The 24,503-nt window shown below is 36.7% G+C and overlaps 1 protein-coding gene across 1 annotated transcript; it reads left to right on the top strand.

Moving 5' to 3' along the window:
- Window positions 1–11,528: 11,528 nt before the first annotated feature.
- P2ry10 (P2Y receptor family member 10) lies at window positions 11,529–24,287 on the top strand. Its single transcript, XM_021627400.2, has 2 exons — window positions 11,529–11,612; window positions 23,128–24,287. The coding sequence occupies exon 2, from the start codon at window positions 23,177–23,179 to the stop codon at window positions 24,161–24,163; it is 987 nt and encodes a 328-aa protein (XP_021483075.1). The 5' UTR covers window positions 11,529–11,612; window positions 23,128–23,176; the 3' UTR covers window positions 24,164–24,287.
- Window positions 24,288–24,503: the final 216 nt, after the last annotated feature.

Below are 24,503 nucleotides of genomic sequence, written 5' to 3'. Positions count from 1 at the left end.
GCTTTCATGAGTTTGTGAGTATTTTGCTATTTCTATTGTTTTTGATAGCCGGCTTTAATCCAAAGTGGTTAGATAAGATGTAGGGTGTTATTTTGATTTTTAAAATTATCTGTTAAGACTAGCTTTTTTAAATTAAATTTTTATTTTTTTATGTTAATTACAGTTTATTTACTTTGTATCCCAGCTGTAGCCCCCTCCCTCATTCCCTCCCAATCCCACCCTCCCTCCCTTATCTCCTCCCTGCCCCTCTCCAAGTCTACTGATAAGGGAGAGCCTCCTCCCCTTCCATCTGACCCTAGCTTATAAGTTCTCATCAGGACTGGCTGCATTGTCTTCCTCTGTGGCCCAACAAGGCTGCTCCCCAATCAGGGGGTGTCCTGATATATATGGTCAGTACTGGAAAAAGTTTCAGGGACTGCTGATAAAAAAGTATATTTTTAGTATGTCTCTAGTTGTGTGTTAGGTGCATTTTATTTATGATGTTTTTTAACTTCAGCATTTTTCTGTTTAGTTTTTGTCTGAATAACCTGTCTTTTGGTGACAGTGTGGTATTAAAGTTAACAACTGTTGCCATGTTAGTCCCAATATATAATTTTATCTGTAGTAGGTTCTTTTTTCTTTTTATCTAAATTTGGATGCTCTTGTGTTTAATGAATAAATATTTAAAATTGTAATTTCCTCTTAATGAATTTATTCCTTTAATGAATATGTACTTACTTTTCTTCTTCTTATTATTTTTTGATTAGTTTTGGTTTGAAGTTGTTTTGTCAGATGTCAAAGTATATACATCAGCTTGCTTCTTGATTTCTTGTACTTTGAACACCTTTTCCATCTTTGTAACCATAGATAATGATGTGTATTTTTTTTAATGAAGCAGAAATATGGATATCCTTTCTAAACTAATCTGGTAGCCTATACATTTTTATTATGGAAATAAGACTATTAATATTTAGGGGTATTATTGAGCAGTACTTATTAATTTCCATTATTTATTGTACTGTGTTTTCCGCCTCCTTTGACTAATTGTTATGGTATTACTTTTTGACATAGTTTACCTTCTCTTCAGATTGGAAAATGTGCTTCTAGGTAATGCCCTCTATAGACCAGGATTGGTTGAACAACAGTTGTTTAAATTTGTTTTACCATGAAAAGTTTTTCTTTCTTCATCAACTGTGATAGATAGTTTCACTGGATATAGTAGTTTGGACTGGCAGCTGTAGTCTGAATTTGTGGAAGACCTTCAATCCAAGAACATCAAAATTTCCTTGAAATTTTGTTTCCATCAAAACGTCTGCTGTTATTCTAACGGCCCTGCCTTTGTATGCGTCATGGGGTTTTACCCCTATAACTTTTAATATCTTTTGTTTGTTCTGTTTATTTTGTTTTGATCATTACCTGTAATGGAAAGTTTCTTTTCTTGTTCCAGTTTATTTGGTGTTCTGTGTGTCTCTTGTATCTTGATAGTGATTTATTTTTTTAGAAGGAGAAAATTTTCTTCTTTGATTTTGATAAAAAATATTTTCTGTGCCTTTGACCCTTCTTCCTCTGTGTCTATTGTATATATATCAAACATATATATATATGTTTGATCTTTTAATGGTGTCCATATCTCCTGGATATTTTCTGCCTGGATTTTTGTATAAATTTAATTTTTTACTTGATGGAGCTGTAAATTTTTTCCACCTTGTCTTTAAGACCTGAATCTTTCTCTACCATGTCTTTTAATCTGTGAGTAAGGCTTACTTCTGAGGTATTTGTTCGACATTCTGGGTTTTTCATTATTAGTTTTTAGATCAGTTTGCGCTTCCTTTATTGATTTTATGTTTTTTTGTTAATGTTTACTTTAGTGTTTTAACTTGTTTTTTAAAATCATTTCACTTAACTGCTTGTGTTTTCAATAAAGCATTTATTCATATCCTCTTTAAGGTTTTTGAACATATGTATGATTGCTGTTTTGAAATCTTTATCTTGTGCTTTGGCCAAATTGTTTCACTTGGAGCCTATCATAATAGGGTTTCTGACTTCTGGAAGAGGCATATTGTCTTGGTTGTTCATGTCTGTGTTTTTGCACTGGTACCTTGACATCTGGAAAAACAAAACAAAACAAAACAAAACAGAATTGCTTAAACAATCTTCTACATTATTGTAGATCTTCTGGAGGTTTCTCCATCCCTGATCTTAAACTGTACTATACAGCAACAGTAATGAAAACTGCATGGTACTGGCATAGAAACAGAATGCTGGATCAATGGAACTGAAAAGAAGACCCAGAAATAAATCCATACACCTATAGATACTTGTTTTTTGACAAAGAAGCCAAAACCCTGCAATGGAAAAAAGACAGCATCTTCAATAAATGGTGCTGCTCTAACTAGATGTCTACATATGAAAAAATGCAAATAGATCCATACTTATCACCCTGCACAAAACTAAAGTTCAAGTGGATCAAAGACCTCAACATAAAACCAGATACACTAAATCTGTTAGAAGAAAAAGTAGAGAAGAGCCTTGACCTCATTGACACAGGAGACAACTTCCTGAACAGAACACCAACTGCACAAGCTCTAAGATCAACAAGCAATAAATGGGATCTCATGAAACTAAAAAGCTTTTGTAAAGCAAAGGACGCTGTCGTCAGAACAAAGCGACAGCCTACAGATTGGGAAAGGATCTTCACCAGCCCTATATTTGACAGATGGCTAATATCCAATCCAGAATATATATAAACACTAAAGAAATTAAAAGCAACAAAACAAATAATCCAATTAAAAAATCGGATACAGAGCTAAAGAGAATTCTCTGTAGAGGAATTCAAATGGCAGAGAAACACTTAAAGAGATGCTCAATGTCCCTAGTCATCAGGGAAATGCAAATCTAAAGGACCCTGAGATTTCACCTTACACCCATCAGAATAGCTAAGATCAAAAACTCAAGTGACAATACATACTGGAGAGGATGTGGAGAAAGGGGAATCCTACTCCATTGCTGGTGGGAATGTCAACTTGTACAACCACTATGGAAATCAATCTGGTGCTTTCTCAGACTATTAGAAATAGTGCTTAATCAAGATCCAGCTCCACTACTCCTCGGCATATATCCAAAAGTTGTTCAAGTACACAACAAGGATATTTGCTCAACCATGTTTGTAGCAGCTTTAATCATAATAACCAGAACCTGGAAACAACCCAGATGCCCCTACACTTTAATGGGTATAGAAATTGTGGTACTTTTACACAATGAAATACTACTCAACTATTAAAAACAATGAAATCATGGAATTTGCAGGCAAATGATGGAATCCAGAAAAGATCATCCTGAGTGAGGTATTCTAGAAGCAGAAAGACACACATGGTACATACTTATAAGTGGATATTAGACATATAATATATGATAAACATGCTAAAATTTGTACACTTAAAGAAGCTAAGCAAGTGCACCCTGGGTAAAGATGAGCAATGCTCACTCAGAAAGGCAAATGGGATGGATATCAAAAGGGGGAGAAAAAAGGGAACAGGACTGGATTATACAACATAAGGCCTCTGAAAGACTCTACCCAGGAGGGTATCAAAGCAGATGCTGAGACTCATAACCAAACTTTGGGCAGGGTGCAGGGAATCTTATGAAAGAAGGAGGAAATAGAAAGACCTGGAAGGGAAAGGAGCTCCACAAGGAGAGCAACAGAACTAAGAAATCTGGGCCCCGTGGTCTTTTCTGACACTGCTATTCCAACCAAGGACCATCCATGGAGATAACCTAAAACCTGCACAGATGTAACCCATGGCAATTCAGTATCCAAGTGGATTCTCTAGTAATGGGAACAGGGGCTGTCTGTGACCTGTACTCAGTGGCTGGCTCTTTCATCACCACCCCCTGAAGGCGATGGGCAACCTTACCAGGCCACAGAGGAAGACAATGCAACTAGTCCTGATGAGATCTGATAAACTAGGGTCAGATGGAAGGGGAAGAGGACCTCCCTATCAGTGGACTTGGAGAGGGGCATAGGAGGAGGTGAAGGAGGGAGGGTGATATGAGGAGGTAATGAGGGAGGGAGCTACAGCTGGGATACGAAATGAATAAACTGTAATTAATATAAAAAATAAATTAAAAATTTTAAAAAAGTTTGAGTCCCAGGGCATGGGTTTGGGCTGGGAAGAAAGCATGCTGTAGGCAGTTAAATCTGGAAAGGCAGGAATGGAGGACTGGAAGGAGTATGGAGATCCCCCACCTGAATCCCAGAGTCATGTGGCAGCTTTGGATTTTGGGTTGGGGTGGGGTGGTTCTAGTGGAGTCAGAAAAGATGGTGATGAATTAGAAAGAAAGGCTGAAAGAGGCCTCTAGGAAGAAATAGGGGTACGCTGAGCCCTCACCAAGTGTCAGAGTCCCTATCATTCAGTCTCTAAATCTGCTTTCTCTTCGCATAGCTAAATATATGAGGCTGATAATTTATTTATTTATTTTTAAAGAAGTAAACTGATTGGCTTGAAAGTACAAGAACATATACTCAGCATCTGGTGATAGCTGCTTCAATTTGTGGAAGAAAAAGACAAAACAAACACAATGTTTGCAAGAGAAAAAAAGGGACTGTAAGTTATTTAAATAAAAAAGCTCTTTCCTCATGAGCAAAGCACCTTACACTAAGCTCCACTTCACATATATACCATCTCATGGGAAAATTAAGGTTCTGACAGATGAAATTTGTTGGATAAAATTTATCCACTGAGCTAGCCAATAATTTTCTGGAGTCTAATTCATGTTATTAATGTGTCACTGGAGAGCCATTGAATGCACAGCTCCACCACTGAATTTTAAAGAAATCCAGTATAAATGGTTCTCTGGTATTTTTAGGACATACTTTGCAATTATTATATAAAATCATATTGTCTATTCCTTAATTTTAAGTTTAATATATTCTATAAAGTTTATATTGTTTAATTTTGACAAATAATATACAGAGTAATTTTAATGTAGATTATGAAAAAATCAAAAGGGAGCTTTTCCTATTGTATTTTTAAAAACATTGATTCGTGTCTCTTGTTTCAATGGCTCTCTCAGTGACACATTAATAATGTGAATTTGTCTCTAGGAAATTATTGGCTAAGCACGTATAGATTTTGTAATTCAAAGTTGCACATGTCAGAACCTGTATACTTTTCAGAAAAAGGGAGGAGCAGATTAATTACTTCCTGTTCCAAAGAGAGATCTTGAAATGAGATTACTTTACAAAATAATGATTATTCTTTTACATCTTTATAATCCTCTCTAATGCCTCACATAACAAAAGACAGGTTATCATTTTTTTATGTTTTTACCTTCAGTCTTTTGTTTTTGCTATAAAACTTAAGAAATATTGTACGGATCTCACTTCAAAAACATGTCTTATGGGCATAATGGATTTATTATTTTGAGTAGATTAATAACTGTTTTAACACTGAATATGGTAACTACCAAAAGGTAGGATACAAACAAATAAGTGACTTATTTGTATCCTAAACATTTTTATATATTTATTTATTTGCTTGTTTTTTTGTTTGTTTGTTTGTTTTTTGAGATAAGGTCTCTCTTTGTAGCCCTGGCTGTCCTGAAACTGACTATGTCGAGCAGGATGACTTCAGACTCACAGAGATCTGCCTGCTTTTGCCTCCCAAGTGGTAAAATAAAAGGTTTGTATCACCATACCCAACTTTGGATCCTAAATGATTTTTATGAGTAAAATATTGTAAATTCAAAAATGTTTAGAGCTAAAAATCTTGGTCAAGAGGGGCTTGCAGAGACTGATGTTCCAACTAAGGACCATGCATGGAGAGGACCTAGACCCCTTGCTCAGGTGTAGCTCAGTCTCAATGTACATTCCTTAGTAAGAGAATCAGGGGCTGTCTCTAACATGGACTCAGTGGTAGCTCTTTGATCACCTCCTTCTGGGGGTGGGGGTTAGGTACAGCCTTTCCAGACTACAGAGGAAGATGGTACAACCAACCTTAATGAGACCGGATAGGCCAGGGTCAGATAGTAGGAGAGGAGGACCTCCCCTGTCAGTGGACTGGGGTAGGGACACAGAGGGAGAAGAGGGAGGAAGGGTAGGATTGGGAGGAGATGAGGGAGAGGGTTACAGCTACGATACAAATTAAATAAATTGTAATAAATAATAAATAAAAAATAAAAATTGAAAATGTTTAGTGACATCAAAAAATGCTACTTGTAAGTAACTGAAATTCTAGACCCTTGGAATACACTGTGTTATCAGTGTCAATTCTAAAAACCTTTCTTTTAGTGTGAAAGATCCAATCAGCCATTATTGTTATTATTCCATTACCAAATATTAATTGTCCAAAATAATAAATTTCACATTTTTATGCAAAATATGGTATCTGCCTTTTCTGTCTTTCCATGTAAAACAACAGGAACACAGAAGAAAGACATTATCTTTCAAAAGAAAAGTAAATCACTTTTTCTAATGAAGGTGATGAAGATATACAGACTCCCTTTATTGTGTAATTTCTTTAACTATCAGTTTTATTTACAAATGAATGTTTTTTTTCTATAAAATAAGAAAGTGGGACAAGATATAGTGTTACATTTCTCATCCTTAAGAATTTTGTTCTAAACAATTGTCGAGCTATATTTTAGGTAATTGGACTGGAGAATTCGATACTACGATGGAGCAGCTGAGAGTGGCCATTGTCACAGTAAATTCTACCAGAGTGGACGCAGGACTAGCCACAGGATTATCATCATGGATTGCTGCAGCCATGAATCATCTGAAGGAATGGGCGGGCATGGGAGCGTTAGCAGGCCTTCTGGTGTTGGTCTCCTTGGTTTGCCTGTGGTATATATGCAAGATTAGAGTCTCACAACAGTGTGATGCAGCCATGATCATTCAGGCCTTTACAGCCATTGAAGCAGAACATTCTCCCCAAGCATGGTTGGATACCATAAAAAGCTAAAATGTTACGCTCAGGATGCGAGGCTAAGCACTGCACTCAGGGTCAGCCGCTTTGGACCCAGAGAAGAGCATGTCTGGTTGCATGCGGGTTGATGCCCCAGGTCCCGCCTCTGAGAAAAAGGTATCTGACGGGTCTGATGCTCTTTGGGTGGATGACACCTAAATGAATATCGGTACAAAGTCCCAATTTATTTCTAATATCAGAGATCAGACCTCTACTCTTGCCTGATGCGTCTAAAACAAAAAGGGGGAACTGTAGAGAGCTGCGGAATGTTATGCCTTAAAGATGGAGCTGGTTTCTGCCTTCCACCTTCCCGATGGTGAGTGCTCTCTGTCACGAACAATTCCACATTTGGCTAAGGCTGAGGATCTGGCTTGCTTCCGTGTATGTGGACCTATCTGCATTGCCCACGTGGCACGCCTGGGTTGGCTACCCAGAGGCTATTTAAGCTGTGGGCTGGCTTTCCCCAGGGTCCGAGGATTGTTCAAGGTTCCTGAATAAACTGCATTGAAAAAAAAAAAAAGAATTTTGTTCATGGTTCATGGGTTTGTATGATAGGAAACTAAATAAAATATCCAGAATCAAGTAAAAATTAATCATTCTGGGTGATTTACAGCACATATACCAAACTGGTCAGTTGTCTTTCTTATTGAAATAATTTCTCCTGAAAATACTCTGATTTCAGATAAAATACTTCAGTTCTTATGACAGCAGGTTCCTCATAGGAAGCCTCAAAAAGTGGCCCTGTGCTATTAAATGTCTCTGAAACAGTCCTCTGGGGTTCAGGAAAATGAACCACTCTTGTAGTTATTAATTATATTTTTCTTCCTGAAAGAAGACACTTCAAGGTACAATTCAAAACCTTTTAATGGAAAATATGCAAAAATCGACTCCCTTCAAAGACTGATTTATTCCTATTCATGAAGGTTCATTTCCTCTTTCATTTTACTGATTATAGTTTTAAGAGCCCATTAGAGAGAAATAATCCTTTTAAAATTACTCTTCATCATCATTTGTATTATTGTTGCACTAATCCACATTCTTTTTACCTTATATGTAAATTACTAATATGTCCTCCAAAAGAGTGTTCATCATCCAGTTTTGCCTTGTAAGTGTTCTTGTACGGAGTTGGAGAGGCAGATAGAGTTGGGCCAGAATATTGCCTTTCCTATTTCCTTGCTTTTCCATCTTACGAAATTAATTACTCTTCTGTGTTCCAATTCAGTAATGGGCAAAGCAGGAAATAATATCAGTTCCTTCTTCATAGGAAGTATTAAATGATCTGATAAGTACAAATTAGGTATAATGCTGACAGTATACCAAAAGTATTCATAATACTTTTCATTCCTTTTCCCTGGTTCTGTTTAAAACCTATCTCATAAATTCCTAGATTTACTTACTTCCATGCTCTATGATGCAAAATTTGTCTACTGAGCATCGAGTCCTTACATACTTTCCCAAACAAATCCATACTGTGTTCACACAGTTTAATAGCTAATTATATACTATGCTATGCTTTCTAGTTATTTTTAAGAATGATTAACATTTCATAAATCATCTCTTGGAGAACAGAAGTTATATAATATGGTTCTAAATTCCATCACCTTCACCCCGCATCACAAAAAGCTGATCAAAATAGTTCATTAAGTATTGGGAAATTAATTATAAAATAGTTCACAGTGATATTCTACAGGTATATAGACAGAAATCAGAGCCTGTAAAATAGTTTATTCAAAATAGTTTGTGTTGACTGGTTCTAATAAAAAATGATGTCACAATTCACCTTTGTGTTGTATTTTTTACTCTTTTTTAATTTTAATTTTTTATATTAATTACAGTTTATTCACTTTGTGTCCCAGCTGTAGCTCCCTCCCTCATTCCCTCCCAATTCCACCCTCCCTCCCTCAACTCCTCCCATGCCCCTCTCCAAGGCCACTGATAGGGGAAGACCCCTCTCCTTCCATCTGTCCTTAGCCTATCAGGTCTCATCAGGAGTGGCTGCATTGTCTTCTTCTGTGGCCTGGTAAGGCTGCTCCCCACTCAGGGGGAGGTGATCAAAGAGCCTGCCACTGAGTTCAGGTCAGAGACAGTCCCTGTTTCCCTTACTAGAAAATCCACTTGGATACCGGGCTACTTCTGTGCAGGAGTTCTAGCTTATCTCCATGCATGGTCCTTCGTTGAAGTATCAGTCTCAGAAAAGACCCCTGGGCTCAGAATTTTTGGTTCTCTTACTCTCCTTGTGGAGCTTACTCTTTAGTTGACAAAGTATTAATGCTAGTTTAAAATAATGCATACTATAGCATATTACTACAAACTACAAATAAATGTGAAATAACATAGAAATTCAGGCAAAGACTTAGCAATTGAGTCGCAAAAATCATTAACCTAAAACTATAAAAAGATTCCTTTCCCTTACTATCAGTAGAGTTGAAACTGCCTCCTTGTTTTTTTAGTAGACTGTGAAAGAGGAACATGTATATCCATAATAATTAAATCACACTAATATAAGAAAATTTGAGTTTTTTTTTAATGCAGTTTATTCAGGAACCTTGAACAATCATCTGACCCTGGGTAAAGCCAGCCCACTTTAAATAGCCTCTGGGTAGCCTTCGAAGCATTAATTGTAAACTTTCCCCAGCCTAGGGAATATACAGTGCAGTGAGCAAGAAGAAAGGAAGCATCCAGATTGATGGGTAAAGATGAACAACTACACTAAATTTAGTCCATGATGGCTGGCACATTGATGGCCCAGACCACCAACTGCACTCAGCAACTGGTTAGTTAGAGATGATTGCTAAGTTATTAGCTCTTTTTGTTTGTCCACGCCTTTGTTCCTTCTAGTTAACCTACAAAATTCCCTGAACTAAATTGTTTTTTTTTTTTTTTTTTTCCTGAATTGGGTCACTAATTTCTGATTTGTTCTTCTCCTTTTTAGTGCCAATGATACTTGTACACAAGCGAGATTTGAGATAAGTAGGCAGGCTTTCTTCTAGCAACATTAAAAAGTTGTCTGTGAAATGAATGTGGTATGTGGTGACCTTGGTCACTTGTAAAGAAAAGGTTTCTTTCTTCCTTTATCCCAGGCTTTGGATTCAAAGTTCAAAAGGTCTAGAACTATATTTTTTTTTTTCAGAGAAGATAATACTCTAGAAAACTGGCTCACACTGCTCAAACTAGCAAGGGACAGATCTGTATCACAAAGCCAATTTAATAGTTTATAGTAGAGAAGAGAACTGCCAAATGGACTGAGATGCATGTTGGCCTGTCAGCTTAGTCTCTTTTCAGTAGGGATGCCAAGTCAAAAAATAAATGAACAACAATTGGAGCTGGATGAATCAGAATTAAGTTGAGTACTTCAAGGTTGTTTGTTGCGTTTACATAGTTCAGCCAGGAAGAATACCCTATCCCTTGCCAGTCCTCACAAGTCATGATCCTAGCATCAATCAGACCAGACTCTTAGTTTCCAATGCTAAAACCCATTTCTTCTCCATCCCTTGAAGCCCCTGTGATTTTTATTGGACATCCTTGAGTGCTGGTCTTATCTACACCTAGGTCTCTAATAGTTGTGATTTTACAAGATGCATTTGCTGCAAAATGAGCTGTTGCAGTTCCAGGTTGCCCTCCTACAAAGACATGGTGTTCCATTTCCTTCTTTAATCAGTCTTATCTGTGAATCAAAATGCTACTCTTTGACCTAACCCACAAGTATTTATGTTTTTCTTCTTTACTATGGTTATTACCCAGAAGGTTCTTTGCAGCTCCAGGCTGCAAATTTTGAGTGTGGTTCTTTTATATACTTGTAGAGGTTTGTATTACTTTGTAAACCTAACTTCTCAGAATTATTGTGAAACTCAGCTGAAAGTGTTGTTTCTAAGTGTGTGGTATTTACACGCATCTTGCTGAAAATCCCATAGACACAGTGCAGAATCATCAGACTATTATTACACTGGAGGTATACTCTGCAATCAATCATACCTTTTACTTATTTACATGTGCATTCTTTGAGCATTTATTTATTCACCCATTTTCTTAATTTTCCTTGATGCAACATTCATGAAAATCCTGTTTGGAATACAGAGATAATATAGACATATTAAGGGCACAATAAATACACAAAACAACTAAACTGCATATTAAAATATGAACCTAGAGATAGATCAAGATGAGGATAATCCAGATTGGGTGGAAAATGTAAGCAAAGACAGTCCTGTTATTAGTTTTCACATGTCTTTTGAAGTTTCCTTAGCCTTTGCCTCCTGGAATTGAAAGAGCAGCAGCTTGCCAGCTCTTAGTTAAGCTTTCTTCTTCTTTGGCTAAAACATCTTTTCTTGACACAAAACCTACTGCAATATAGTAAGAAAATAATTTGGGTTGTGGTGGAAGAAAATAAGGTGGGTAACAGTTATGAAGGCAAGGTGTATCAGTTGTTTGTGCAGCACCAGTGAAGTAAAGAAGAAATCAAACTTGACTAGCGTCATCTGCTCAAGGGACTTACCTTCGTTCTGCGCAAGTAAGGTTTCTGTGGTGAGACAACAGTGTGCTCAACTTCCTCTTTCAAAACTAATTTTTTTTCAGTTATCAGCAGGATATTTGTGTGCTGCCCAGAGTTGTATTTTTTTTTCCCGTCTCCTTGCAAAGGTACAAGACTCCTTATCCCAGCTCAGCATCAAGGTAAGTTCTAGCCCAGCACCTATAACTTTGAGGTTCCGTTTGGAAGGATTGATGGAGACAGGAAGCTCAGGACAGGAAAAGACCTGGAGCTAGTGTTTTGAAAGAAATGATCTCTGGTTGTCTCAGGGTTCTTACAGAGGGAACAAATGTGATTGCCTTTGAGTCTAGGCAGAGTTCAAAATGAAGTTTAATGTTATAAGCCTCCACTGTCACAAGAGCAGTAGGTTGTGTGTGATGTAAGTCACTGATTGCTAAATGGACTTTCTGTAGGGTGGATGCCACAAAGAGTAAGTACAAAGTTGTATTTCATCTCATTTGGGACAATTTGACATACTTAGGCAATAAAAGAGGTATTGAACTTCTGCTGTATATAATTTATCCAGTTATGTAGGACAAGTTTTAGATTTAAGCTCTTAATGGTAAGCTTAGCTTGCAGAGATACTGAGACAAATAGTATTTTCCTTTAGGATCAAAGAAGAGTGTCAGATGATGTATTTTGGAGCCGAAATAGCTGTACAGATAAAAATCTCATGATTTTGGCTGTTGAATTATCTAAGTCAGTGGGGTGAAACTGTTTAAGACTTTTCAGGTAGTTAGTGGAAGAATTACAGCTAGACACCAAGTCTTAAAACTCATGTTCATTTTCCTGTACTCAAGCCTGTGCTTCTCAGAAATATTGTAAATATGCCTCTGACCCTTTAGATGTTCATATTGGGAAAATAATATATTAGACGATTCCAGAGTTTGTTCAGAGATAATCCTTGATTCTTTAACAGGCAATTTTTGTCTTAACCTCAGTCTTTCTAGATAGAAGTTCAAAAAATGGGACACATCTTTTCAGTGATTGGTTTTAAGAGTGGAGCTAGCAGTAGTGAGCCAAAAGCAAGCTTATCTGGGGAGTCCTCCACTGTAGACTGTGTTTAGCTGATTCCAGAATTAGTCTAGATACAATGGGGATAGGTTTGCTTTGCTTTTTTGGAGAAGATAGTCTCAGTTCTTTGGATTCTTCATGAGTGTATCCTTATTTTGCTTGTTTAAATGGGATGAGGTGGGTCACTCCTATTTGTATTACCTGAGGAATTTATCTATGCAAAACTAAAACACAGGGTACGGAGGTAGATTATATGCAGATATACTTAGGTTGCTAATTGTATAAACTGTACTGATAATCAGGTCATACATTTAGGACAGTTGCTATTTGTAATGTCTCCTGTTGAATACAGTCCCTTTTTTTTTTGGTCAAACAGAGTTCTTTTTAGGGCCTCACATAGAAAGTTGTTTAGTTCAAACTGTATGTACTGCTAAATCCTAGTAGTAGAGGAGCAAAAAATGCCAAGTGAATGAGCACTTTTTTTTTTTGAGAAGTTTGGGGTGGTGCTTCGTGGCTATCTGTGTTTGAGATAAGTAAGTTAGCTTCCTATGAAGTCTGTGTCATGGTTCTAACAAAGAACACAGAGATGTTTGCTGTGAAATCACATTATAGACAATCTTCTATGATCATGGAAAATGGTTGGGTGGGGCGTTCTACCTTTTATTTTAATTAAATTTTCCAAAAAGTTTATTTAAGGTTCAGATCAGAATTTTAAAGTGATTGTTTCCTTCAAGAAAAAAACAAACAAACAAAACAATGTAAGGTTGCTGTTGATTGTGAAAACCAAATCCTGGACTCAGAACAATCTACCCCATTGCATTGGTACTTTGCAACTATTGTGTATCCAGTCACCAAAAATCATGTGGAGATCTATAATTTCAGCAGTTTAATTAGAAGGACAAAAATGTTGTTTTTTTCTGACATGTATCTGGTTCTTTCTCTTTTTAAATTTCTCTTCCTTCATGATGACAAGACTGCCCCTATTATGAAGGAAAAGTAATTTTGATAAACAGGTTTGTTAAGCTGAGCTGGTTTCTTAATAACAAGAGATTAAAAAAAGGAGAGCTGAGAGGGTGAGGACTCACAGCGATGTTACTTAGGGGATGAAAAAACTTCATTCTAGAACTGAATTTCCATACTTTGAGTGTGCACCTTAATAGCTTCAGGGAAATGGGACTTATTGAGTCCTAGTATGCTCAACTTTCAATTAGATGATATTATTTGATATGATTATTTGTGATTATCATTCAAAAATGATTTTTGACAAGTACATACACGTCTATAATACTTTAAATTTATGTGTTCATAAGGGGTAATGGCTGCTTTACAATTGCCAGATGCTGATGGCATCTAGTGGCAGTGCTAGTAGTGTTAAAGGTTGTGTATATACAGACAAGGTAAGTTAGTGCTAGAACAGAGTTAAAGACCATTGGATTCAATTGTCTTATTTTAATAATAAGGCAATGAAAGGAAGGGTCTTATTACAGCAACATACAGAATTGGTATTTGACTTTTAGACTCAAAGTCTCTTTGGTTTAAATGCAGTGTTTTTTAAAATTATGGTCTACTGTTTTCAGTGTTCCCTATCCTACAAGTCTTGCTCAGCTCAACACTCCTGCTATCAAAACTAAGATTAAAATGCCCCCGATTTTCTATCTGCAGTCTACGATGATTTGAGTCCAAAAGAAAAACTTCATAAAAATCCTTGATTTTGATATGACAGTACCCTGATGACCCCTGCTAGGTAGTCATTTGCCATATATGGATTGTGCATATAGATTAAAGTGCTAGAACTAGAGCAATATGTGCATTGTTTCTATCTTTAAGGAGAGTATATTCCATATAACAGGCATCTTAAAATATGTTTTACATGCAAAAATTTGTTTGGAAATGGAGAGTTTCAGCCTTCTCTAGTTTTATGAAGAATCTTATTACAAATGAGGTTGCAATACCTCTTGAAGGACTTGCAGAAAGAAATTTAATACTGCTGAAAGTCAATTTCCTGATCTGTGGAGGGTATAATAATAAAACTCCTAATTCTTACACAAATTATTTATATACATAAGGATAGCATTGAGTAACTGATAGGAAACATAGGGAGTTGTATTTAGTAGTTTACTATGACTTAGGGACAAAACTGGTATTATAATTATATAGGTATGCTGGAATAGTCTCTTTGTGAAAAATGAACACTAATATAGTTTTTTAGGAAGACAAGCTGCTTTTTTGGTGTCTATTAAATTCTAACCTCAGCATTAGTGAATGAAACTCAAAAGCCTTATATAAACATGTGTTTTGAAACAAAACGTAATTGTTTCTACAAAAATATAGAGAAAGTGATGAAAGTCTCCTTAAGCATTTGAGATTCCTGTTAGAAATAGCAATCTGGAATTATAAGCCTTTAATTTCTTAGGTTTCCTGATTTCTTGGCACTTCACTTCATTTATTTCAGAAGAAGAGGTTGGAAGATTATGGCTGTTGACTGAGAAAGTAGTTAATGGGATAGACACAGGAAGTAAACTTTCTTTATGTGTTGCTAACATACGCCTACATTAAATACTCTTGCCTGTATAAGTTTCTAATGCTTGTCTAAACCTTTGCTAAAAAAACTAAATTATATATACAGGCCTAAGATACAGACTATTCCTATACAGGAAGTGCATTTTCTCCGTGAAATCTGGAAACACAGTAAGAGTTTGAAGAAGAGAAAAGTTAAAGTACAGTTGCCCTGTGCTAGAAAATTACTGAGGGTTGAAGTGGGCCCTTGAGAAAGGAGGAAACTCTTGAACTCTGAGATGATAACTAAAGAAAGGATTTTATCATGGGGAATATAAGTTCATTTGACACATCTTGGACAAGTTAGCATGGTACATTTTAGAGTGGAGTTTAGTGTTTATGTTGGAGATAAAAGTCCACGGAAGAGACAGAAATTGATGAATCTTGACAGAAAGTCTAAATTTCAAAGGGACCAGTGTAAGAAAGATGTAAAATTTCATAAAATTTAGGGTCTAGCAGGACGATTATCTGACTTTTACTTGAAATTTCATGTCTTACCAAGTTTAGAGCTCATTAACACCTCAACTGCTGTAATAGTCAGGAGGAAGAGTTCTGTTGACTTGGTCTTTTGTGGTTTGGGTACTGAATATAGCACATTCGACACATTTCTGGCAAGCCTGTTGATCAGCTTACCTCCACCAAAATGGCTTAGATTTCTTGTTGTCCCATCTTTTAAAACTAATTTCCATAGTTTTGCCATAGGGACACGCTTAACTTCAAGTTATAGTTATATCAGGATCCTTATCAGCATCTTTCAAGAATTCTATCTTCCCCTCAAATGACTTAAAAATATTTGTTTATTCATCTTACCCTTAAACTACCTTCCCTTATTCCCCCATCATACGACCTAATCTTCTTTTTCCAAATATTTTATTTTTATTTTTATATTTATTACAGTTTATTTACTTTGTATCCCAGCTGAAGCTCCCTCCCTCATTCCCTCCCAATCCCACCCTCCCTCCCTCATCTCCTCCCTGCCCCTCTCTAAGTCCACTGCTAGGGGAGGTCCTCCTCCCCCTCCATCTGACCCTAGCTTATCAGGTCTCATCAGGACTGGCTGCAATGTCCTCCTCTAGGACACTTCATTTTTGAGAGCATCAAAAACCACACAATAGAAAATATATATATATTCTTCATCAAATGTTGCTAGTCTCACAGGATATCTACTTGTACAAAAATGCAAATAGATCCATATTTATCAGCCTACACAAAACCAAAGTCCAAGTGGAACATAGATCTCAACAAAACCAGGCACACTAAATATATCAGAAGAAAAAAATGGAAAAGAGCCTTAAACTCATTGGCATAATACAATCTAATCTTATTTACCAGCTTTGGTAGAATGACTGATTTTATACCTTGGGAATTTTGAATATTATTCATTATCACTGAATTATCTCTCAAGTTCTTTTTTCTCCTACATTCTCCTTAAAACTGCATGTTGAAATCACCTTATTCTTCAAGTTTCAATTTCTGACCTTTTCTATGCAACCTTTCTTTCTGTTTCTACAGAAATATCCTTGGTACATCTCTCATGACTGTTCTTAAATTCTATTATTGTGAATTACTCTTATGTTCTCTCCCACATGACTACAAACATCTTTTTAAAAGATTCTTTTATTATTTTAAGTTTTATGTGCTAGTGTGCCTGTGTACCACATGCTCTCTTGGTGTATGTGTAGGTAAGAAAAAGGCCTTAGAAAGAACCCTGGACCTAAAGTAATGTATGATTGTAAGCCTCTGTGTGGCTACTGAGAGTCAAACTCAGGATCTGTGCAAGAACAAGTGCTCTTAACTGTTCAGCTGTATCTTCAGTCCAATGACGCAAACTTCTTTTTTTTTTGAGATTTTAAAAATTTAATCTGTTTACAGCCTCATCCCAGCCCCCTTCCTCCCCTCCTTTCAGTTCTACCTTTAAGCCCTATGCCTCCATTTTCCCTTCTCCTTCTTAGAGAAGGGCAAGACCCCAATGGGCACTAACCCACCCTGGCTCCTCAAGTAGCAGCAGGATTAAGTGATGATGCAAACTTCTTGAGAGTATTAACCAAGTACATTCTTCTCCAGAATTTATTATTCAACTTCCTTAACCTCAGTAATTAGTATAGATGACATACACATAAAGAAATATCTGTTTGCTAGATTAAATTGCAAATCAAGTCTCAGATTGATATCATTAATAGTAATCAGTTCATACTGGCATGATTGTGGAAGTCTTTATTGGAAACATGGGACTAGACTTAAGTTTTGAAAAACTGCTACAATATAAATAAAGTAATCAACAATTCAGGTGAGCTAAGTTTGACTTTATTTTTTCCCCAGATATAGTCTCAGTTTTCCTCCCCAACCCTGTTCCTGGAGAGGCCAATATAAAAGTAAAAACATCTCAGCACAAGGGCCATCCTCACTCAGTTTAGATACTGTATATCCTTGAATTTCTTAGGAGCTGGGGAACATGGCACAAAGATCAGTATGAGGCCTATATACCTTATTTCTGATTCTAGTTCTGGCATGAAAAACCCTGTGGTCTTGAACAAGGCACTAAATTTTTCTTGAATACATCACCTTGTTACTTAAAACTATGGTATCTGTTTTACTTACCTCACTAGAATAAAGCTTTCTTATCACCCATGCCCTTCACCTTAATTGATGTCATACACTGATTTTATTGATATTTTATACCCTTTTCAGTGATTTCTCTAAAAGATTCCTCTAGCACATTTCATAGGGATATTTGTGAAGAATCCATATTTTCCACAAAAAACATTACAGGACTCATAAGATTGGATTCTAGCATAGATTTCTCAGAAGTCCATGGGGGTTAAAGGTAAATATGCAGGGACATTTCCATTTTATACTTACTAAATGTCAAGAACTTTGGAATCTGCAGATTCAGTCTTTCATTGCCAGTCCAAGTCCCAAGTGCATATGAGAAGCCATTTGCTAATAAAATGGATCAAGTGTACATATCTGTAATAGTTTTATAATTTGCAATGAAAAATAATGAAATAAAAGTATAAAACACCATGATAAACTTATTACAAAGACTGGCTTTTTCCTTAAGTCCAGCTGATGATGGATAGTTTGAGATCTTGGGATATGCTGACTTGTGCTAAAAGATGTATGTGGCCACCTGTGATTTCTAAATTGTTTTCTTTCTTTTTCTTTTAAACTTCTACAGACCTGACTGACTTTCCTGAGCAGGAAAGGGTACATGCTAGGCAGACTAATAATCCAAATCAGAAGACAGAATTTGTAAGGAAGCAGCAGGAAACAAAAGTGTTCTAGTTGATACCTCAAGATTTTTATTTTTGCAAATCTTTAAGATGGGAGATTTGTAAAATTTACATATAAAATTCTTTGAGTGCTTAGTAGCTACTTGGTGATGGACAAAACATCTTTTTACGACACCAATACAATTAATAACAGAGTGAACAAGGTGGTGAGTAAATGGTTAAGTGAATCTGTACATTTCAAATGTTGATGCTACAAAGATTAAGAACGTGTAATTAATAAAGAATTAAAAAAAAGAATAAAGAACAAGTAATGATAAATAGGATTACTTTGAAAGATCAAATGGTGAAGGCTTCTCTAACCTTCAAATCAAGACTCAGAGTGGCTAGATGTATAAATGGAGGGGGTCATTCTAGATAAAAGGAGCAACAGATGCCGAAAAGGGAAGTACACACTCAGGAATGAATCACAAATTTCACATCTCTTTGTGAGACAGGAACTAGAATTATGTCTAGATTAAAGGTAAGCAATGGTGACAACGTAAGAAAAACTAATCAGAAATAGAGAGAGCAATTGAAAATGAGAGACAGGGGGTTGGAGAGGCACAGACAAAACTAGAAAAATGGACATGATAGAGAACAGTAACAAATATGGAGACAGAGGGAACATAGTAGACATTTGTGGCTTAGTAGATTTTTAGATTGCTTTTTTCCCCTTAAATTTCAGAGTGACACAGATTCTTCAGAGCAAGCTAGGTGTTCCTGTTCCAAGGTGTTACATTTCTCTTGAACCAAATGTAAATTCCTCATCTCTCCCCAGCATGGAGCTTTTTCACTTAATTTTTACTGAGAAGATTGAGGGGAACCTCTTTCCAGTTACTCTCCTGTTTGGAGAAGAAAAGAGGTTTCGTAACCATATCATGAGAATGTCTAATTTTGTGACTAATAGCGAATATCTGAGCTGTATGTGTGACAGATTCAGAGGCACGCAAACCCATAATAATAAGAGAAGAAGATGCAAACTGGACTTGAGCTTTCTGTTTTGGCTGAAAGAGCTCTGTTATTTAACTCAAGGGTGTTATGAGAACATGCTCTGTTAGTCAGTGAAACTGTCTGCACCCATGAAGCCAAAACGAAATAGCCGTGTTTGTTAAGTGCAAAAGTGGAAGTGTGATTTGACTGGCCGTGAGCTGTTCTTAGTTCTTGAAATTTGTAGTGTGCTGGTAACTTCCTTTGCTCTCTGGTAGTCTCTGCATGGGTAAGAGGTGACAACAGAAGCAATGATAATGTGGAGGTCCAGGTGATTGTTGGCCAGGATTTACTTTTACTCAGTTCACGGTGGCAGAGAGCATCGCCATGGTGGATGGAAAACAGACAGAAATGATCACCAGTGACACACATCATTAACTTAGGCCTCACCTCCTAAAGTTTCCAGAGCACCAAGAGCTGAGGACATAGAATTTAACATATGAACCAGAGGCTGTTCTTACCGAATCTGTGAAAATACTGTGTAAGCTAGCTACATTTTAAAGTCATGCGTAGCTGCAGTGAGGCAACCATCAAATTGAAAATACCTTAAGACTTGGAACAACCCTGCGAAATGGTATGCTTGGCTTTGTTATTTCAATGGGGGTTTGAATGTCACCCTCTTAGTCACCAAGACTGGAAGTGTTTGGGAAGGATGAGGAGTACTTTGCTGAAGTATGTGTGACCTTGTTGGAAATGGTGTGTTACTGGAGATGAGCTTTGAGATTTCAAAAGCCCATGCTAAGGCCCAGTTCCCCCTCTCTCTTTCTCCTATCTCTCCTTGATACTTGTCAATCAGGATAAAGGCTCTCAGCTATTGCTCCAGCTTCATGTCTGTCTGTTTTCTACCATGAGGAGCATGTACCAACCCTCCTAAACTGTAAGCGAGCCTCCAATTAAATGAGTTCTTTTATGAGAGTTGCCTTAGTAATGGTGTCTCCTCACAAAAACAGTACACGGACTAAGACAATCTCTATAGTCACTAAATTTCTCTGAAGATCTGTTTTCCCATCTGTGTTATGATGGAAATAATAACAATGTTATAATATATAATAATAATAATTAATTTAATAATAAATAATACTTTATACACGTGCATTAGATAAAACATGTGGAGACTTCTTTTGTTGATTCTGGTGTACACCTTCATGGTTAAAATATAATTTCCTTCTTTTCACCTTTGAGCACCTCTCTACGCTAAGTCATCTATACACATACAGAATGAATACATTACTCTTTATGATATATCACTGATGAGAGGCCAAGTAGATTTGTATGTGAAAGAGAAGAGGAGGGAAAGTGAAAGTGCTTGGATTCTTTTCTGTCTGTGAAATCATCACTTGGGGTTTTGTTAGTTTATTCCATCTCTGTGTATTGCAATGGCACTGAAAATTATATCAGATGCCATTCCTCCACAAATAAAGAGAACTTAAAACTACAACACAACTACAACAATGTAGTAATTATTCACACACCAGAATAAAAAGTAAAAAATAATAAGCCACTTCATATCAGGAACTAATCTAGGGCATGCTTGCGTGCTTACCTCTTTCCTTCTTTCCCTCCTTTCTTTCGTCCTTATTTTTTACCCTTGCATCTTTGACTAAAATAATAATTATCCTTGCAGGGATACTTGTGTAAATTGTTGTGGGGAGGAAAATGAATATTGAGAAGAGTATCTGTAGAGATTAAGACACTTCACATTTGAATTCTCAGATTTTTCGTTTATCACTCTCTTTCTTCCTTGCTTCCCATTCCTGTATTATATATATGCTGAAAAAGTGATCTGAGATTTTGAAAGGTAGTTATGTTAAGATGATGAGTCTGTTGCTGCCTCTCATTGTTTTCTGCAGTTAACCTGTACAACTCTGCAGAACTTGAGAAGCCCTACAGACTAGTCTACTTTTTTCTGTACTCCGACATAACACATAACTGAAACCGCAAAGAATCATCATATGATATTAAGTGTCCAAAAGTTTTATTCTTATGATGATTAATCTAATGAATACAAAATCAAAATTTAAGTTGTTTTCAAAAAATAATTCGGATGGCCTGTTTTACTGGTACTAGGGAAATGTTCATTGTGACTGTGACTGTTGGATAATGTGTCCTCTACTGATTTTGCACTAGTATGAGATTCTTTTAGAATTTTAAATTATTTTTGAGATTATAATACAATTATATCATTTTTCCTTTTATCTTTCCTTCCTCCAACCCCTCCTGTGTATCCGTTTTACTTTTCTAAAATTCATGGTCTTTTATTTTACTGTTGTTGTTGTCTCTGTGTGTCTGCTCCTAAATATATAAATATAATGGGTTCTTCTCATTCCATGTAATGGACTCTCTCTTTCCCTCTCTCTCGCACACACACATATATCCTCATGACTTTTTTCCCCTTCCACATTAGCATGTCTATTGGTAGTTTCTCTGTTCGGCTCATATTTAGGCAGTAATGCTGAATGAGACTTCATGGGTATCTATTCTCCAATGTTTCTTTTTTTAATATTGTTTGTTTTTTTTTTTTTTTGAACATGAGATTTTTTTTTTTTAAAGATGTATACAATATACTGCCTGCATGTCAGAAGAGGGCACCAGATCTCATTATAGATGGTTGTGAGCCACCATGTGGTTGCTGGGAATTGAACTCAGGACCTCTGGAAGAGCAGACAGTGCTCTTAACCTCTGAGCCATCTCTCCAGCCCTCTCCAATGTTTCTAAGAGATACAATCTCATAGTTAATTTCTTGTTCCTATGGCTCTTCCAATCTTTCCATTCTCTTTCTCAAAGATCTTTGAACCTTCGATTCAGTTGTACTGTAGAAGTATCGCTTCGCATTGGAGTAGAAAACTGCGTTTTTATTGCTTCTGGCTTCTTTATTGGCCTCTGTTTATTGCAAAAATAAATTTCCTTGACAAGGGGTGAGGGATTCACTTATATTTAGGTAAGACAAATATTTAACATATAGTTAGGGATGATGCTGGTTTAGTAAAATGTCAACTGTAGGTTTTCCTTCAAGATTCATGAGTTAGTTCCCTAGCCTGGATAGTTGGCTGGTTTTCAGTACAAGGCATGATTTCTTGAGTGGGCATGGCTTAATTTCAAGTTAGAAAGCTGTTAGTTACTACCACGGTGTGCACTCCAGTATTGTTGTCACCCTTGGGATTATGCCTCATGCTCGTTGTTTCTGTGATTCATAGGCATCATGGCCATCAGTTGCTTTATTCTTCTGGAAGCTACGCATGGTGCCTTCTGGTAATGTTGAAAGCTGGTCCTGACAGAAGAATCTTGAAGGGCAGATACAGAATATGTTCTCTGGGTCCTGTGTCCAAAGTGTATGGTGTCTTCAACAATAGGAACTTAGATTCCATCTCTGTTAAGCAAGGGCAATAGCAATAGCCTATAATGTTTTGGAAGTCTCTTGAACATTCCTAAGCAACAACTGAAAAGAGTATTCTCATGCCTGACATTGGGGATTTGCTAGATAGTTTATATCTCTTGGTGGAGTGGTGTCAGCCTGGATAGGAAGATTTCATTTAAAGTATATTTGTAGATGTATACAGACTGATATGTATACATGCTGGAGAAGCAAGTTAAAGAATATATTTAAATGCCACAATGTCTTTGTTATGGTAAGAATATAATACATCATGTCAAGGCACATTTTCATCATATCTTAACTGATATAATGTGCAATGTTGGGTCAATAGTGCATCTTCTTTGATCCTCCACTTACTGAACTGTGTGTTATCTCTAATTGGAATATTTATCTCAATGTAAAATTATTCACTAAAGTAATAGTTAACCATTGTGCTTTTTATTTCTATTGGGGCAGGAGTCATAATTCCGCAGTTTACCTTGATGAACATACTGAGATACTCAAGATGGGCAGCAACAGTACCAGCACTGTTGAGAGTAATTGCAATGTCACTCATTTGACGTTTCAGTCCTCTCTGTATGCAACCACGTACATCTTCATCTTTATTCCTGGTCTCCTGGCTAACAGTGCAGCGCTGTGGGTTCTGTGCCGCTTCATCAGCAAGAAGAATAAGGCCATCATTTTCATGATCAACCTCTCAGTGGCGGACCTTGCTCACGTCCTGTCCTTACCTCTGCGGATTTACTATTATATCACTCATCACTGGCCATTCCAGAGGGCCCTTTGCCTGCTGTGCTTCTATCTGAAATATCTCAACATGTATGCCAGCATTTTTTTCTTGACATGCATTAGCCTTCAGAGATGCCTCTTTCTCCTCAAGCCATTTAGAGCCAGAAACTGGAAGCGTAGATATGATATGGCCATCAGTGCTGCCATCTGGATCATTGTGGGGACTGCCTGTTTGCCATTTCCCATCTTGAGAAGTGCTGGTTTAGCCAGTAACAGTGAATCCTGCTTTGCTGATCTTGGATACAAACAGATGAATGCAGTGGTTCTGGTCACCATGGTTACAATTGCTGAGCTTGCTGGATTTGTGATTCCAGTGATCACCATTGCATATTGTACCTGGAAAACAACTGTATCTTTGAAAGAGCCTCCGATTGCTTTTCAACGGATTAGTGAGAGGAAAAAAGCACTGCGGATGGTTTTTATGTGTGCTGCAGTCTTTGTTATTTGTTTCACTCCTTATCACATTAACTTCATTTTTTACACTATGGTAAAGGAAAGCATCTTTGCCAGTTGTCCAATTGTCAAAAGCACACTGTATTTCCATCCTTTTAGCCTGTGCCTTGCAAGTCTCTGTTGCCTTTTGGACCCAATTCTTTATTATTTCATGGCTTCAGAGTTTCGTGACCAACTATCTCGCCATGGTAGCTCTGTTACCCGTTCTCGTCTCATGAGCAGGGAGAGTGGCTCATCAATGGTTAACTAAGATGTCATAATTCTTCAGTTATGATTCACTTTATCTATGTTCTTTGGCTTATTCCAAAGTTGGAATTGCCAGGCAAACAGTTTCTTTTATTGAGCCTTGGAAATAAAAGAAATAAGTTTTATTGTGTGATGGTGTGGTGTCACGGTTATGCCTCCACATTAGATGGAGGAACAATGTAAAAACATGTGGAAGAAGAAAGGAAAATAGGATACATCTGCTTTCAATTCCAAATTCATGGCATTTTATTAGTCGTAAGTCCCAGATTAAATTTTAAAAGATGTTTCCAACTAAATATAAATTGAATGCATGCATTTAAAGTTGTCTTCTGTAAATAGAATCA

This window comes from Meriones unguiculatus, chromosome X (genome assembly GCF_030254825.1).
Source record: "Meriones unguiculatus strain TT.TT164.6M chromosome X, Bangor_MerUng_6.1, whole genome shotgun sequence".
NCBI lineage: Eukaryota > Metazoa > Chordata > Mammalia > Rodentia > Muridae > Meriones > Meriones unguiculatus.
Note: the sequence above shows the minus strand (reverse complement) of the source record. Positions and strands in the feature narration are given on the sequence as shown.

Excerpts from the sequence above, each read along its gene's own strand:
- P2ry10 (XM_021627400.2), top strand. The coding sequence starts at position 23,177 with ATGGGCAGCAACAGTACCAGCACTGTTGAGAGTAATTGCAATGTCACT.